Below are 18,926 nucleotides of genomic sequence, written 5' to 3' on the forward strand. Positions count from 1 at the left end.
CAGACAGTGTAATCCTAAACAGAGTTACACCCTTCTAAGATTATTAAAGTCGGTAGGATTAAAATTGCATACTTCTGTTTGGATTGTGCTGTATTTCTCTCTGTGTTTTTAAGGGAACTCTAAATATTCACAAAAGACACAGGACACCTGATTAAAATAGCAGCTTTGGGTCTTATTTTACCAGCAGTATCTACTAATTTAGACCATATGACTTGGTTGTCATGGTTCTCCACGTTTTTCTTCCCTTGCAAGGATCAGCCATTGAAGTAGAGCAAGAGCAAGGCAACCTGAAGCACAGTGATGTTTTGTCACATATTTTGTGTTACTTGACGGAGGAGATACAGTGCTGCTGTTTTCAACAGCAGTGGTGCATCTGATGTAATGTCTAATTCTTGCCTCAGCTGAAATTGATTTGCTGTTGGCAATTAATCCAAACTCCATTAGTTAGTAGAATGTGTTGGCCTATGTTACAATATTTCTCTTGACAATGACAGCTGGATTCCAAGCCAAGTTTCTGCTGAAAGCAAAACAAAACGTAGAGTGATATATAATTTTTGTACTACATAACAAGACTATAATTTATAATATCATGGTACTCTTGGAATTCATAGTATGAGGACCATGTTATACAAAATGGGAGTTCTGTGATACTTTTGTCCAGTTTATTTTTGTGGATTTTTAAATTGAAAACTGCTAAGAGGATGCTTCAAGAGAGGCTATGTTAGTCTATTGTTATTTATTTGCTTCTCCATCTGCATGCCTGAAGCTCATCCGAGGACTCTGAGAATCGTCAGAGGTACCTTTCTCATTGTTCCCAGAAAGCTTGTTTAACAAAACCATAGCACCATAAAGCATCTACTTGGCATGCTCAAAGTCCCAGGTTCAATCCCTGGTGTCTCCAGTTAAAAGGTTCAGGTGATAGGTCATGTGAAAGAGCTCCACCTGAGATACTGGAGTTTTTTGCCAACCTGAGCAGACAATACTGATGGACCATTAATCTGATTCAGTATAAGGCAATTCCATGTTTTCTTGTGATGCTGTTGAGCCTGCATTAAATAGAATTTAGGACCTATTGGAGGCCCAGTTATTGGAGGCCATCTCTATGGCCAATATGAAATGGGAAAGGGACAGCAAGGAAGGCTCCCAAGTCCTATCTGAACTAGGCTCCGTTGAATTAGGTTGCTGAATATCTGGAGGATGTTCAGTAATTCCACCTGGTTCCCTTGAGTTACATCCACCAGTGGGTAGGTGGTCTGCCCGTCTGCCCATGAAAAGTAGGTATGCATAGTAAATGGAGCTTACATTAAACAAGAGTCATCATTAATATTAACACTAGTGAGTAAAGTTTGCACAAATGTGATATTGCTGTCACTGGAAATCTTGTCTGAATCCAAGGAATCAAATGTTATTCTTTGCCCCCAGGTAGAAAATGACATGAAAACAGCTCCAGGGGCTGTTTAAGAACATAAGAACATAAGAACAAGCCAGCTGGATCAGACCAAAGTCCATCTAGTCCAGCTCTCTGCTACTCGCAGTGGCCCACCAGGTGCCTTGGGGAGCTCACATGCAGGAGGTGAAAGCAATGGTCTTCTGCAGCTGTTGCTCCCGATCACCTGGTCTGTTGAGGCATTTGCAATCTCAGATCAAGGAGGATCAAGATTGGTAGCCATAAATCGACTTCTCCATAAATCTGTCCAAGCCCCTTTTAAAGCTATCCAGGTTAGTGGCCATCACATGTTTCAGGTTGGGAAGATGTTGCAGGGAGGAAAGTTTAAACCCATGTGCTGCAGTCACAATCTAAATGAAGCCTCCACATATATCTGTGAAGCAGGTGTCATCCAGGAACTCTCGGCACAAGTATGCTTGACAACCACCAGAGAAAGCCAGGGGCATAATGCATCACCCAGTGCTGAGCATCTTTCTTCCAGTCCAGGATTTTATCATGTGGCACAGCCCAGAAACTCTTTCTGCTCTGTACCCAGTTGTGTTTTTTCATGGATTCCCCATTGTCACAAGCAGTTTCCTATGTTTGATCTTCATGTTACCTTTTTGTTGTTGTTTTTATGTGTTTAGCTTGTGATGGTAGGGAGAATGAGTTCCAGTTTCCTTGATCCTTACTGTAATTGAGCTTTGATGCCAGGTCTTTCAAAGCAACTCTACAGGAATTGGGATCAACATTACCTACCTATCCTGCCTTGCTCTGGCTCATCCTGGCAGAGTCATTATTGATGTTTGTCATTCCACATTAGACAAGCTATTGCTGCAATTTTGTTCAAAGACAGAAAACCAAATACATTCCCTAAAAGCCACTCTTAAAGAAGCCATCTTTGGATCCTACTGATCCATCCAGTTGCTGCCCCACGTCAAATCTTTCATTCCTGGATAAAGTAGTTGAGAAAGTGTCAGCAGACCAGCTCCAGGTATTCCTGGAGGACACATTGGCCTTGCATGTATTTCAGTCTGGTTTCAAAAGGGGTATGGGACAGGGGTGGTACTAACTGCCCTCTTTGCAGACAGACAATCTTTATAAACAGCTGGATCAAGAAGGACCAGCACTGCTGTCACTACACCATCTGATGGCAGTGTTTGACATGGTCGATCATGAACTCTTGACCAACTGACTTGCCAACACTGGTATACTTGGGTCAGCCTTACAATGGCTAATCTCATTTCTCCAAGGTGGGAACAGAGATTAGCACTAGGGGAAAGGATATTATCGTGGCACCTTTAGGTGTACAGAGGCCCTCCTCTCTCTAATATTATTTAGCATCTATATGCAACCCGTTGCCCAGTTGATCCAGAGTTTTAAGCTGAGTTGTAATCAGTATACAGATGACACCCAGCTATATCTGCTGATGACCAGCTGGATCATCTGATGATACTCATCTGATGATCTGATGATCATCACCCTGATGATACTGGCCAGTTGTTTAGAAGCTGTGGAGAAATGGCTGAGATAGAGTTGACAGAAACTTAATCCATCGAAGAGGGAGGTCCTGTGCTTGCACTAGAGAGATTTAGGCTTGGAGTGTCTGCTGTCAACTATTGACAACAGCACTGACCATCAGGGATTACAGAATGACTCTAGATGCCTGCTTATCAATGGAGGCACAGGTTCAAATGTAGTGAGAGAGGCATTTTTTCACCTTTACCAGATTTGGCAGCTGGCCCTTTTTCTGTCTCAGCCTGACTGTAATCTGTGCAAAGGTCATTTCAGATTAGACTGCTGTAACTCACTCTATGCAGGGCTGCCCTTAAGACTGCTCTGGAAACTTCAGCTGGTCAAGAATGCAATGGCATGGGTCCTTGTGGGAATCCTAGTACAGCTGGTGGAGCACTGGCAAATTCAACCCATGCTCCACCAGCTCTACTAGCTCCAGGTGGGGTACCAGATCAGGTTCAAGGTTTTAATGTGCACCTTTAAGGCCCTAAATAGACTGGGATTATCATACTTGAAGATTGCCTCTTCTGATATACCTCCCCCCTACAAGGAGGAGCACTAAACGTAGCAGGAAACAATTTACTTGGGGTCTCTGACTCAAAGGCAATTTGACTGTCCTCAGCCAGTGCCTTTCCAGCTCTGGGCTTGGCCTGGAGGAACTCTCTATCCAGTGAGACCTGGACATTATTATATTTGTTGCAGTTCTACAGGGTGTGTAAGGCTGAGATGTTCTGTCAGACCTATAGTTGAGACAAGTTATAGTTTCCATCTATCTAGCCTTCCTCACTCTCTTTGGCTGTTTCCGCACGGGCGGAATACAGCGTCCCAGGGACGCTAAAAACAGCGTCCCTGGGGAGGGGTTCGCATGGCCGCTGCCACATCACAGTAGCGGCAGCCTCGCAACCCCCGAGTGGCGCGAAGCCACTGTTTCCAAACCTCGCTCCCTGAGCGAGGTATTTCGGAAACAGCGGCTTCCAAATGCTACAGTGCGAACGGCAGCAGCTGGAAGGCGCCATTCCCCCCCCTTTCCTGAATGCCTACCTTGTCTCCTGGCTTCCGGCTTGTCGCAGAGGCCAGGGGACACGCCCCCCTGGCCTGCAACTCCAGAGCCGTCGCTCCAGGCTGCGGGGGCATGTCCCCTGGCTTCTGCGATGAGCTGGAAGCCAGGAGACAAGGTAGGCATTCGGCGGCAAGGTAGGCATCCATGCGAACAGTCCCAGGGGGGTGCGTTGACATTGTTTATTCTGATGCACCCCCGCACCGTTGTGGTGCGGAAAGGGCCTCTCTTTCCCCACTCCCTTTTCCCCTTGCCTAATTCCAAATTAATTGTTTATTTCCCTTTCCCTACTGAACATAGTGTTTTGTCCTCATTTGTTCCTCCTTGGAGGTTCCCATTTTTTAACATGTTTCATGGTACCATGAAAACTTTTTAGTGTTGAATAATATGTAGGATTTTAACTGTAAATGTGTGGTTTTAATTGCTGTTGTAAGCTTCCCTGAGCTCAATTGGATTGGGAAAAGGCAGGTTAAGAATCAAATAAATAAATAAATAAATCTCAGTGTGTCCTGAAAACTAATTCTTAGTCTAAGTTCTAGTGAGATATTTGCACAAACTGACTAGAAAAGACAAATGATAGAGAGTACTTATGTTAGTCTATTGTGGTAAAACAAAAAAGAATCTTCTGCTGCCATAAAAATAAGATATATTGTAGTTCCAGTTTTCATAATTAGAATCTATTTAATCAGATGTATGTTATAGAGCAATGATACATTGTATTTCATTTATATTATATGGTGATTTTTTTAAAAGCTCATATGCAAGGAAAACAGAAAACTAGGGATAATCCCCACTGACTGCATCGGACTTGCATCTAAGGATACTGTTTGGGACTACTCCCAAAAGATCCAGTCCATGTACCATATGATCTACTAAGGATCTGTACCTTCATCATGATCAGGAGCATGAATTGGTCCACTCTGGAAATTATCCCTAGGATCATTTTATTTGTCCAATCTCCTTTGTTCTCATGCTTTTGCTTTTCCTCTTTAAGGAAATAGGAGAGGAGAGGATGGAATAAAATGGAATGAAACAGCATGGCATGCAATAGGAAGAGAGAGGTGGGATTCGGTGGATTTTCGCATTCAGATACTAGGATCACTTTCTAAAGTTAGTGTAGGTACAAGAGGACAACACCATCTGGAGATGTGGTTCATCTGTCTCTTCTCCCTATACAACAAACTGACTTCTCACATCTCTTCAATTACTTCCACCATTAAGCCTCTTGCGAGTTTGCTTTTTTGTTCATTTCAGGTTCGTAAAAAAATAATAATAATTGTAAGCCTTTTTGCAGTTTAGTCCTGTTTGAGAAAGACTGATTTTTCACTGAATTCAATAGACCTCATTCCCACGTAACAATTCTTATTCTGTCCATTGTAACAGAAAGCCAAGTGATTTGTTTTGTTTTAGATATTTATTTTTGATCAGGGTCATGGGGGGGGGGCAGATGAAATTGGGAGTGGGGAGGTTGTGGTGGCTCCCTGCAGACCTGCTGCATCACTGGGTTGATGTTCCTGTAGGAGCCAACATTTTCATATGACCAGTATGTATTTACTGCTGGGCAGCTAATTTGGACCCCCCTCAAACTATCAGAAAGAATTCTTCATTTGCAAATAAATGATTAACAGAATTTTGCACCAGAGCTTAATAGAGCAAACTGATTTTTAAAAAAGGGTATACAAGTGGGTGTACCTGCTGCTCTTTCATTCTCTCTCACTCAAAAAAAATTGAGCGCAAGATGAGACGAGATTTAGAAATACATATGAGCACAAATGTCTTGGTTTTAGTAAGCAGACTTATGAGAACTAAATTGCTGAGATAATGAATATGATTGAAGAGGCTCATTAGCACATACCTATGGGAGATGTTTGGCTCTTCTGTTTGCAGGACTGCCAAGTTTGCATTTGAAGCAAAAGTGGGGAGGGGAAATTCCCACACACAACAAAGCAAAAGTCTTTGCTCTCTGTGGGGTTTGCAACATGCAAGGGCCAGGTTAATCATGGCATCCTGAAACTAGAGTGTTATTTGAATACATCTCTTCAGTGTTGTCAATAAAGAATCTCACAAATATTTCTCACACCCAGCTGCCATTCACGCGCCTGGGAATCATCATTACACGTTGGCATCAGAGAGGGAACTTATTATTCTTGTCAAACTCCAGTTGTGCTTGGTGGTGTAAACCAGATTGTATCAGCAGTTTTTCACAGCTAAGCCAGCATTTAAGGGCTAAGGAGTCATTGAGATTTTGAATTAAAGTCAGAGTTCCAGTTTAAGCGCTAGAAATTACAGGGGAAGAAAAAGGCACATGGCTGTCTCCAGAGTATATAATTAGAGGTTTAGTGTAATCACACTCCTGCTCAGAGCAGCACTTTTCAGATATCCATTTCAAACCAATGTTGTGGAGTACCCCCCCCCCCTTCTCTTAGGCAGTCTAGGAGTTGCTGTGCTTATTCATTGCAATCTTAAATAACCAAAGCCTTTTTTAAAATGGATCGACTCTCATTCTTTCTAGGGAAAAAAAATCCTCTGAGTCTCTCTGGTCTGAGTATTTTTTAACTTAATAATAATTCTCAGTTATGTGGTGATGATGCATACAATCAAAGGACTTGCAAATAGCCCATTTCATAAGTTATAAAACAGTGATATATTATACGGCAATCTGCCAATAAATTGCACTTTCCTAATACCTTATATGTCAATGGATTTATAAGGGTATAACTTTTATGCATTTATTTTACTCATTTGCTTCATGTATACTCTGCCATTCTCACCAGTGGAACTCCAAAGCAGCTAACATTGTTCTTTTTATCACTGTAACCCTACAACAGCCTTGTGATATAGGTTGATCTGAGTATAGATGAGACTGGCCCACGGTCACCCAGCAAACCTCTACAGCAGAGTGGAGACTCAGACATGGATCTCACAGATCTTAATCTGACATTCTAATTATTCTGCCACATGCTCTGTTTATACCTTGGTGACTGCTCAGTTCTCTGGGACATGTAGGTGATATGCAGCTAAGTTAGGCACAGTAATTCTAGCACCAAAAAGGCCTAAAATGGGAAGGTAAAGATAATTTCATAGGAAGTATTGTGTTGTTTTTGGTGGATTCTTTCAGCTTTTTCGGCCTCAAAAGAAGCCGTTTCTGGCCGGCTCAGCCCTTTTAAAGGGTTGTCCGGCCCCTGTCACGTGACGGATCCATGCCCACGTGACCAGCCTCATCCCGGCTGGGGAGGAGGCATTCCACTCCTTCCTCTCCCGCCGCAACAGCGTCGCCAGGGCTGATGCCTGGGACGCGTTTTGTTTTTGGTGGATTCTTTCATGCAAACATTTATAGCACAATACAATTTTGAGTGTAAGGTGCCACAGGGCTTTTTTTGTTTTCTTAATTTGCTTTTTTAGCAGTTTAACATTGTTAAAAAGCATATAATATAATAGTACAGTTGTAAAATGCACAGTATACCTATGGGAAATGTTGGTTTAGTGAGCGAAAAGTTGCTCAGATATTTGAAAACCATTGCATGGATCCCTCGGAAATAAAATTATACCTACCAGTTTCTAAAAATCCAAGAGTAGAATATTCAAGACATTTTACACTAATGTTTACAATTTTCTAATGCTTGCAAATTATAAGCAAATTCTAATGGGGGCTCATGAAAGTCACAGGGGGGTAATCCATTCACTACCACCCCTTTGTCCAGTGTGGTCAGTATAGCTCCAGGCCTTCACAGCCTGGTCACAGCCTCTGGGCCTGGTCACAGAGGTGGTAGTGGTGTCTGAGAGCAGTTCCCAAACTCTGCTGCCACTGTGACCAGATCCAGAGTGGCTCCCATATTCCACAGGTAAGTCAACTCTGGTCATTCACAAACAATACTTTTTATTGGGGGGTTAGATCTTCTGGTGCAATATTTGTGAGTTCACAGATTATTATTTTTTGCAAACCAAGCATGCAGAAGTATTTGTTTTTATGACAGTGTGACCTGAATCCATGAATTTAACTGTCCACAGATTAGATCACAATTGACAATCAGAATATAAATTTAGTATCACTAGTCTAGAGTTAAATAAAAGATTTTAAAAACTTGAGATTCTCTTAATTAAAAGAGCTCAAGGCAACATACTTGGTTATGTTCTGCTCTATTTATCCTCATCACCAAACTAGCCATTACCATATTACAGTGAACATACAGACATTTTATTTGCTTCATATATTTGGGTCCTATTGGGAACCCAAAGCAGCTTACATAAGGTTTATGTAAAACATAAGATTCTCCACTCTTACATTTTTATCTTCAAATTATTAGCTGTTCCTTACAAACAATGAATGTATTTGCAGAGATTCTGGGAGGTAGGTTAGACTAAGATTAAGGAATTAATCCATAGTCAGTGAGGTTCCTGACTTGGAGGATATATGATCCTGATTCTGTGCAGTTCTTACCTCTCATTTTAGCCCAGGGGTCCCCAATCTTTTTGGAATCTGCAAGCACCTTTGGAATTTTGAGGCAGAATGGTGGGTGTAACTACAAAATATACACTAGAGAAAGGGAGTGGGAAATAGCAAGAGAGAGAGAGTAGCTGGCCAAGGGGATAACACACACACACAGAAGCTAATGATGAATTGCGAAGGGGAGGATAAACGCATGCAGAAAGGAATGGAGAAGGGATTCCCTGCTGTTCCCCACCTCACACCATTTCACACTGAAATGATATATATTAAAAGATGCTTTGTTGTATGGGGCATTCACTGCCTTCACAAAGGCCCTGTCCGAAAGCACGTGGTGCTTCAGGAAGTACCTCCAGCCTCCATGAGCGCCATGTTGGGGAATCCTGCTGTAGCTACTAAATAACATTTACTTTTATGTAAAACATAACATTTGGAATAACTGCTTCCAGAACTTCAGATCTGAACCATGTAATGCTGGCTTATTTCCTCATGCATACAGAAACAAACACAAAAAATAGAAAAGTCTTCAGAATTAGACTTTATATTAGACTTAATACATCATACTGTATATTATTCTAGCACACCAAGGGCTAGTTTTAAAAGGGCTTCTGTTCCTGTGATTTATTCTGTATTGCAAGACATGAATATACTTGCCACAGAATTTATAATTCTTGGAGTTTCAAGATTGTGTACCCACAATACTTTAAAAAAACAAGCAACACTTTCTCTGTGGTCTCCAAAGCATTTCCTCTGTTATCCTTGGGTTCTGGTCTTCAGAATTCGTTGAAATTTAAGGAAAGGTCATCAGAATGATTTCCTTGGATTATGCATGGAATGAATCCTAACCAGGACAGTTTAGATCTCATGAAAGTTGGGAGAGAGGGGATGGTACATTTTACATTCAGGTAAAATGTAGTCTTAGTTTTGATCTGTTGTTATTTGCCATAAACTTTCAGAATGAGAGAAGGTTTTACAAATTTTTTTAGATAAAATCTGGGGCCGTTTCCGCACGGGCGGAATATGGCGGCCTGGGGACAACAAAAACGCCGTCCCCAGGCCACCATTCGCACAGGGGGTGCAGCTGCATCGCAGCCGCTCTGCCCTCGCGCCACCCGACCGGTGCCAAGCTGGCATTTCCGGAGTGCGCTGGGAAGCGCACTTTCCCTGAAGCAGCCATGGCAGAAGCCGCTGCCGCGTGCGTAACGGCTTGGCCCGGCTTCAAAGCGCCTGCCCCACCACTCCCTCCCTGCACTTACGCCTTTGTCCCCGGACGCCTTCGGGCGCTTCGGCCGAGGCCTGGGGACAAAATACCCCTGCCCTGCGACGCTGGAGCAGGCGCGCAGGGCCGGGGGGGGGATGTCCTCAGGCCTCGGCGACGTGCCAGAGGCCCGGGGACATGCCGGGTCGGCTGGGCAACGGCGCTCTGCGGCGCCGTCGTCCCGGCTCTTTCTGGGACCGTCCATGCGGACGGTACCAGCGTCGTCGGGTCAGCGCGAAATGCGCCAACCCAGCTGCTTCCGCCTCCGTGCGGAAACGGCCAGACAGTTGTAAGTGGTCAAAATACCATTTAGGTCAAAGCCTGACAAGGTAAGACTGTCCATCCAACCAGCTCATTGGAACTCAACCATACAATATTGTCCGCAGCGCACCTGAGCAAGTGTACTATATATTATGGAAAGAGGGAGAAAAAGGGAGAGGAAGTTATCATCTTTTTACAAATAATACAGTTAATGGCAAAATGAAATAGCAATATCAGAAGAGCAGGCACATCTAGTCCATCTGTGTGTTTTGTAATGTGGCCCATCAGTTGCACAAGAGGAAGTGCACAAGCAGGACATAAGACCAGAACCATCATGTTTGAGCAGCTCTGAACATGGAGGTTCTTTCTAGTTATTTGGATTTACATTTGTTGATAGAACTGCGTGTGTGATTTCACCATCAAGTCTTAGCTGATGATCCTGTAGGGGTTTCAAGGCAAGAGATGTTCAGTGGTGGTTTGTTATTTCCTCCCTCTGCATGGGCTAAAAGAGATCTGAGAGAACTGTGACAGGCCCAGGGTCAGCCAGCAGACTTTGTGTGAAGGATAGCGAATCAAACCCAGTTTTCCAGATTACAGTTCTGCCACCTCTCTTTACCACTACACCATGCCGGCGCTCTTGATAGACTTATACTCCATGAATTTGTCTTACCTTCTTTGAAAGCCAAGTTCATATGCTAAAATTCCTGTGTTTTGTTTCTAAACAGGTACTATTTCTGTCAATACAATGCGTTCTCCATACACTGCACCAGGAGAGAGTGAGATCTTGGACCTAGACGATGACTTATACCTTGGTGGTTTGCCAGAAAACAAAGCAGGGTTGGTCTTTCCAACAGAGGTTTGGACAGCACTACTCAATTATGGCTATGTGGGCTGCATTCGGGATCTATTTATTGATGGCCAAAGCAAAGACATTCGGCAAATGGCAGAGATCCAGAGCACTTCCGGGGTGAAGCCTTCGTGTTCAAGAGAAACAGCAAAGCCGTGTTTGAGCAACCCTTGTAAAAATAATGGTGTGTGTAGGGATGGCTGGAACAGATATGTCTGTGATTGTTCTGGTACAGGCTATCTGGGCAGGTCATGTGAGAGAGGTAAGTAAATGTTGTACACATTTTCTCTCAATCAGAACACAATCTAAAAATGTTTAGTAAATTGAAATAGGTACAAGATGGTAGTTCTAAGGTGGTAGAATGGGTGTGTGCCACTTCAGTCAATGAGTGGAGGAGTTTTGGATGTTCCCTTTATGAAAATGTCCTGCAGGTACAAACTAGTATAGCAGGGAGACTGAAACTTCAATGGTTTCCTTTTTTTGGTGATGAATCTTCCATTGGAAGACTCCTTCCATTACAGGGAGGACTCCTTCTTTCAGTATATCTGCAGTGGAAGATTACTCATTTAGCAGAAGGGATCCACTCGTTCTTTGTCTACCTCCTTTTGACCCGTCACATCACTCTGTTTATATATGCAGACAGGGATTTTGAAAACTTCCTTAAGAATAGCTATGCCTAGCCAAAGAATAGAACATTTACAAATAAGCTCTTGGTAAATAATGATATATCAATCTTCCTTGGTGCCCAAAAGTATGCTACTGTATTAATTTTGAAAATAAATCTGCAATGTGAGCCTATATTTCCTGTGAGGTGTATGAGGTGCTCATAGAGGACTGTCTGTTCAGTTCACATAATACTTAGCAACAAATCTGGATATGTGAGTAAGATATTTGAAAAGGAATGCCGTGGAATCCCATCTATGTATTGTATGAAGAACTTGTTTGCAAATGCATGTGTGTATTAGTCATACATTCTGTTGAGAAACACAGCTCCATAGGGAGTTCATGGTTGTTACAAGATGCAAACTGGGCAGTTCTTCCTTATATTCACCATGTTACTGTAGCTCTCACTGTACCATGCTTGTAAATAACCACTAGATCACTCAATTTTTTTAATCTGACCTGCGCTAGGGAGAAGTGAAAATTTCACATAGATTTTTGATATGAAAAGGGAGATTTTGTGAGGACTGCCATGTTCTCATAAGCCCCTCCCCATTCCAAAGGGGGGGGGAAATGCATTTTCATACATGTTTGCTTCAATTTACCCCTATTTCCATCTAACCCTAATGAAGCAAGTGTTTGGCTCCCCCCTCCCCGCCCCCACAAACTATTTCTCTCATTTTCTTTATACCTTTCTTTATACCGTCCTCCCTCCCCCCAGAATAAATGGCATAGGCTGAGCACTTTTTTTGGTGGATGAAAGCTTTGGCCGAAAGCATTTTCCTCTTCTAAATTCAGCACAAGTGAAGAGTATAAAATGCAACATTTAGATTCTCGATTTTTGTATTTTAAAAGATTCAAGCCTTTGGCAGAATTCCAGTTGTTTTGATGTCTCCAGATTGTTTTATTGCTGGTGGACGGTGGCTGGCAGAATGGGCATGCTAGACGGTCAGATGAATTGCAGAAGTCTTTGGTTAAATATGCATGGTGTACCACCTTGTGGCAAAATCCTGCTATTACATACAAGAAACATTTTCTAAAAGAGAGGATGAAATCTCCACTTTTAAATATAAAAATATTTCTTTTCCACATATCATAGTCATTGGAGAGACAAAACAACAACATGAAAACCTGCCTTCCCCCCAGTTCCTGCATCTTTACCAAAAGAATTTGTCATAAGCACTTTTGACAGACCATGGAATTTTTTCTTGGATCACTTCATTCATCTGTTGTCACTGAGTGTGGTTTGAGTGTTTCCCCCGAAATTAATTTTCTGGAACAGAGAACCTGATCAGCTGGGACTGATGGAAAAATGATTCTCTTGCAAAGTTATCTGGCTGTTTGTCCTGCTGAAACCTTGGTGTGTTTATTCAGCTTGCGGCATAGCATATGTTACCCTAGGATCTCAGTATCTGGGGGAAATGGCTCTGAAATCACTTCTCCTCCTTCCAGTAATAGTTGCTTCCCACATGGTCATGCATTAATATGATTACAGCTTTTGGGATTTCAAAAGCACAGCAGAGCTTTCATGCCACACAGAGTTATTATTGCTACTATCCATATGTGGATGCTGATAAACCATTCTATTTACCAGTAGACACAATATCATTATAATTGTTGCAAGCAATTAAAAGGGGAGGAGATTGTGTTCGCCTTAGCAAACAAAGCAGCTTTACAAAAAGAAAAAATGTTGGTATGAATGACAAATTTAAGAATGCTGTAAGAAGTGGCTCCTGTCATTATTCCTTGAGTAATTAAAGGAATGCGTAGTAGTAGTAGTAGTAGTAGTAGTAGTAGTAGTAGTAGTAGTAGTAGTAGAAGAAGAAGAAGAAGAAGAAGAAGAACAAGAAGAAGAAGAAGAAGAAGCAGCAGCAGCAGCAGCAGCAGCACGGCACAAACCATAACTGCTGGTTTGTAACACTATCTCTTAAAAACCAAGGTCTGAAAATGGAAGTCAAGCAATCATGGCAAAACCAACAGTAGTGGACCCATTAATTATGGGCACACTGGGTGCTATCTCCAAAAACCTTGGATGACACTTGAACTTTCTACATATTGATAACATCTCCATCTGTCAACTACAAAAGATCACATTGCTTGGATCCACACATGTACTATACCATTACAACATCCTAAGTTCTTTGGAAGAACCTGATGCATATGGAGGCCAACACTGGCTGCAGGTCTGGTGGCTGTGGTTTTTAATCATCATCATCATCGGCACGGGCAAGCATTCCCTGGTTTTCAGCCCTGATGGACAGGATCAAAGTCCCATCCAATTTGGTATTCTGTTTCCTGTAGTGGCAAACTCTAGATTTCTACGAAGAGCGTGAAAGCATCAGCCCTTCACTCTTGATTAAACCTGTTCTGAGGTGTATCATATCTCAACCAAAGGTTCCACTTAGCTGCCATGGCCAATAACCATTGATTGGATGAAACAAAAGATATTCAAGTTGGCCAACTACTTGAAGGAGGATGAGATCCCACAAGATAATTCTTCTGTTACTATTCATTCAAAATTGATTTTGGAAAAAAAAACCCTTGCTGCTACATCCATCACATCTGTATTTATTCTGGGTGGTCTTCCCCATGCCAATGTAAAGGAATAATAAGGTATAGCTCACACTGTCTGTGGCCTGATTGGAGCCACATTCACAATTACCACAGACCAAAAGGCCAAAGCTATTACAAGCCTTGTATGCCATATGGTGGTAAGGAATCAAAGTCCCATCCATCAGTTCTCGGAAGTTAAGCAGGGTCAGTATTCAAAAGAGAGACCACCAAGGAAGGTTCTGCAGATAGAGGAAGGCAATGGAAAGCCACCTCTGATTCATCACTTGCCTTGAAAGCCTCTTGCTGGGATTGCCATGTCAACTGTCCCTTGATGGCACTTTACACACACACACACACACACACACACACACACACACACACACACACACACACACACACACACACACACACACACACACACACACACACACACACACACCATGTAATATTAAATTACTAATATAAGATATAACTATTCAGTCTATTACTATAACCCTGGCTGTAACCACATGATTTTCCTGACCACATTACTTCCATCCCTAGCATGAGACCTGCAAGTTATCTTATAACTGATACGCAACGTTATGCTGCATCAACCTCAAGATGTTGTTACATTACTAAGTCACCTTTTAGCAGGCTGCAGTCATTCACCTTTGCCTCAGATGAACTCTTGGATGAAAGCTCATTTTAGGTTATTATCTATCTATGTACTTTCCCTGGCTAGCTAAGAACCATAAAGGTTCTCCTGGACCTTACCTGGTCCTTTGAGGAACACCAACAGTGTGCAGGATCCATGGGCATACCATCCTAGGGACATGGTGACAGCCATGTCCCCAAGCGCATGCCTTTCAGTCACATGAGGGGGCACCGGAGGCCCCCATGTGACCAAATGGCATGCACCCCAGTCATATGCCACCAAGTCCCCGCCCCAGGAGCTGGCCTGCAGGAAGGCAGAGGGCAGGGCTCGGCAGTGGGCAGCACCCACCTGGGCCACCTGCTGCCGCCGAGCCCCCCACCTCTGTACAGGCCAGCTTTCAAAAGCCAACTTTCCTGCATGGAGCCTGGGGCAGGTGTGGCCAGGAGCGTGGGCCCCCAACCCCCCTGACTTTGTGCAGGAAAGCCGGCTTTCAAAAACCAGCTTTCCTGCATGGAGGGTTGGGGCGTGGTTAGGGGCTGTGGTCCCACCTCCTGAGCCCCCCCCCCCTCCATGCAGGCCAGCTTCTGAAAGCCAGCCTCCAGGGGCAGGGGACATGCCCCCAAGTTACACCCCTGGGCTTGGGAGGGCAGAGGAGGAGTTGTCTCTAAAAGCTATCCCCCCCCCATTTTCCTCTGCCAGCATCACATTTTATCTACCTCAGGCAGCACCCCTTCCTGGAAAAGCAGCAGACCCTTTCACACTTTTTTTCCACTTCTAGTATGATTTGAAGAAAATGAGAAAACTTCAGCTGGCACAGAATACCACTGCCTACCTCTTGTTATGTACAAGGAGAAGGAAACATCTTCAGTATCTTTTGTGACATTAGTTGGCAGGTTGCTTCTAGTGCAGATCTGAGGAGTTGGGTCTTACCTTTGAAGCTGTTCATGGCCAGGGCCGCTCTTCTTTCAGAGTTGGCCTGCTCAGTTTGTTGAACTGTCCTTGCTTAGTATACCAGCATCACATTAGGTGAGAGTGTCTGTGGCAAGGAACAGGGCCTTTACCACAGTGATTCTGACCTTATGGAATTACTCCTCCATGGAGACTGAAAGGAGTATTACTTTCCGTAACAATAAGTAGATATGTAAGCAAAATAGTTGTGCCTTTTTGAAAAAGGTGCAAGTCCAAACCTTTTCCAAAAGGCCAATGGTTATTGAGCAAGCAGGTAGTTGTGGATTTATAGTTCTAGTATGGTACATTCTTTGTACTGTCTTTAATTTATCAGATGACTTTTTTTCAAGATTGCCATTTAAATAGTTCTGTATTTCTCATTAATAATATTGTTCAATGGTTTGCGTTTGCTGCAAGCCTCCTCAAGGTTTTTTGTTTGTTTCAAACAAATAGATGTCCAGTTGTTGTGGGTTTTCCGGGCTGTGTGGCCGTGGCCTGGTAGATCTTGTTCCAAACGTTTTGCCTGCATCTGTGGCTGGCATCTTCAGAGGTGTATCACAGAGGGAAGTCTGTTACACACTGTATAACAGAGGGGTATCCCTCTGTGACACCTCTGAAGATGCCAGCCACAGATGCAGGCAAAACGTTCGGAACAAGATCTACCAGACCATGGCCACATAGCCCGGAAAACCCACAACAACCAGTTGAATCCGGCTGTGAAAGCCTTCGAAAATAGATGTCCCTTCTATCCATTTTTGTATGGAGGCCCTCAACGTAAATCAAAACCATTTGGAGTGAGGGGAGAGGTGTTGGATATCACAGAGCAATCACCCCCCTATATTTTAATACAAGGCATGGATCATGAAGTGGCATTGGGATGGAAAGTTGGGTGTGCTTTTACTCCTCTTTAGAGACTTTTGTAACTCCAGATGCATTGGAGTTACTGAAGAGTTAATTGTCTTAGAAGCTGCAGTGTTCTGTGTTTATTCTGCCACTGTAAGCTGTGGCTGCTTATGCCTAAAGTATAAACATCAGGATAATCTCTGGATGGGTTTTATTTGTTTATGGGAGCTCTAGCAGATGGCAGGACAGATGTCATGGCAATATAATTTGGCTTTTCTCTCTGATTTTTATTGAACCTTGCAGTACATGATTGCCTCTTGGCAGTGCCTTTTGCAGGTGTGCATTTTTGACAGGGTAACCAAAAAAAACCATTCAAGGTAAAATGTATCAACAGAAATGATATGGAAGAGGCATAGAAGCCAGGATGCAGGATTAAACAAACCTCGTCCTCAGCATTTCCTATGTTACAGTATCTGTGAGGCTCTCACGGTTCTTGCATCTTCCATTTCTGCTGGTAATGCAAGCTCCAAAATCTATTTTAAACAGGCCTGATGACTGTTCTATAGATTTTTTTTGTTAATTAGTCATTTTGTCATTTAACTGATTCATTCTGTTTTAATTAACTGATTAAATTTAAAATGTATCTGCATATCAATGAAAACCTCTAGTATGTTCCTTTCAGAGGATCTGCAGTTAGTGTGAGCTAAATGAAGACAGAGCTAATATAGCATAGTAGCTAAGGGTTTCAGTTGTGTATCACAAGGGTCCCAGTTTGAATGCCTCTTCTCCTATTCACTCACTGAGTGAACAGGACAAGCTCCTATTTTTTCAGCTTCGGGTCCCAATAATAAAACTACTAGTTCATAAGCTTTCATTACAGAGATAATGTACATGAAAATGCTTTCGATGTGCTAAGATGCTACATGAGTATTGGCATGGCTATCGACAAATGAAAGAAACAACTCATTGTTAGGAGAGATTATGATGCAGTTCCTTTTTCATACCCAAATATATCAATGCAAGAACAAAAAAGCCCCATGGGGAGTGAAAACTTTAAGCAATTAAAGTTTGGCCTCACTCGTGAAAATTGGCCCTTGTTTTTGAGCAACTGATGTTTTAGAGTATAACCCAGGGGTCTGCAACCTGTGGCTCTCCAGATGTCCATGGATTACAAATCCCATCAGTCCCTGCCAGCATGGCCAACTGGCCATGCTGGCAGGGACTGATGGGATTTGTAGTCCATGGACATCTGGAGAGCCACAGGTTGCAGGCCCCTGGTATAACCTTATACAGGGTGAATACAGTTTACGTATTTGTTCATTCATTCATTTATATCTAGCCATTGGGACCAGAGGAACACAGAGCAGCTCTCTCTCTCACACACACACTCATCCACTCAATGCAAAGTGCAACAGTAAACAAGCAAATCAAAAGGAAAAAAGAAGTGGAAGGGCTTCTAAATGAAAACCAGGCCAATCACATTTCACCAGCCTGCCAGATCCTTGATGATAATCTACTCATAGCCCAGGCAGATAATAAAACATGAAGAAGATGTTGAGCCCCTGGTATCCTTTCATATCTGATGGCTAGGCTGGCTTGGTGAGTCACAAGTGGTGCAGATTCAAAATGTAACTTTGTATAAAAGGCGGAGGGGGGGGGGCTGAGTGAACAAACATCTGATCTGCCTGCAAAAGGTCCCAGTTTCAGTCCTTCACACTTCCAGTAGTAGCTGATGTGAAAGACCCCTACCTGAGATCCTGGTGCTGGTCAACATAGGCAATACTGACCATGATTGACCGATGGTCTGATTCTGTACAAGACAGTTTCATGGATTTAATATATTTAATATGTGGATGTAATAAGTTTGCTCATTCATTTTTGCAGTTCAGATTGCACTGAGTGGTCTCCTATATCCAGTAGGAACCTTCCCATAATTGTAACATCATGATAACCTCCCCCCCATACACATACATTTGCCCTCCAGTAGTGTTTTAATAAACCCATTTTATTCCCTTACATTGTTGCATTCCCAGTGCAGAAATGATACTCAAGTTATTATTCCCTGCCCTAGAGGCTGCAATTGCTTAACGAGCAGCACATTAGTAAACATTTATTCCAGTTGTTTGGAGCATAAACTTCTGCTCCACTGGCATTTAGCTTACCAGTCTCTTTGGAATAGGGAACAAGGGGAGGGGAGCTTGTAATGTAGATTCTCTAACACAACAGTTGTTCATGGAGATCCAATTGTAGGAACTGCTTAGCCAGAAAAATAAGCATTCAGGGCTGAGTTCAAGGATTCTGGCAGCAAAACAGTGTGTCAAGTGCATGGTGTTGCTCCAGGCCTTTTCACCCCTGCTGTATTGTGAATAAACACTGCTGTATTCCCATTGTCAGACTACTTTGTTCCACCCAACAGTCTAGGCTGGGTTAAGACAAGCATGTCAGGTTTAGGTGGTGCCATATGTGTGCAAAGTGCC

At 42.9% G+C, this 18,926-nt stretch overlaps 1 protein-coding gene across 31 annotated transcripts in view; it reads left to right on the forward strand.

The window, feature by feature from the left end:
• The window catches only part of NRXN1 (neurexin 1), a 1,129,265-nt gene that overhangs the window by 504,107 nt on the left and 606,232 nt on the right, over positions 1 to 18,926 (forward strand). For all 31 annotated transcript variants that reach the window (XM_048518867.1, XM_048518884.1, XM_048519026.1 and 28 more), the window contains one exon: positions 10,687 to 11,070. In XM_048518867.1, coding sequence (XP_048374824.1) covers positions 10,687 to 11,070 — 384 coding nt within the window. The remainder of the gene's footprint in view (positions 1 to 10,686; positions 11,071 to 18,926) is intronic.

This window comes from Sphaerodactylus townsendi, linkage group LG01, assembly GCF_021028975.2.
Source record: "Sphaerodactylus townsendi isolate TG3544 linkage group LG01, MPM_Stown_v2.3, whole genome shotgun sequence".
Lineage (NCBI taxonomy): Eukaryota > Metazoa > Chordata > Lepidosauria > Squamata > Sphaerodactylidae > Sphaerodactylus > Sphaerodactylus townsendi.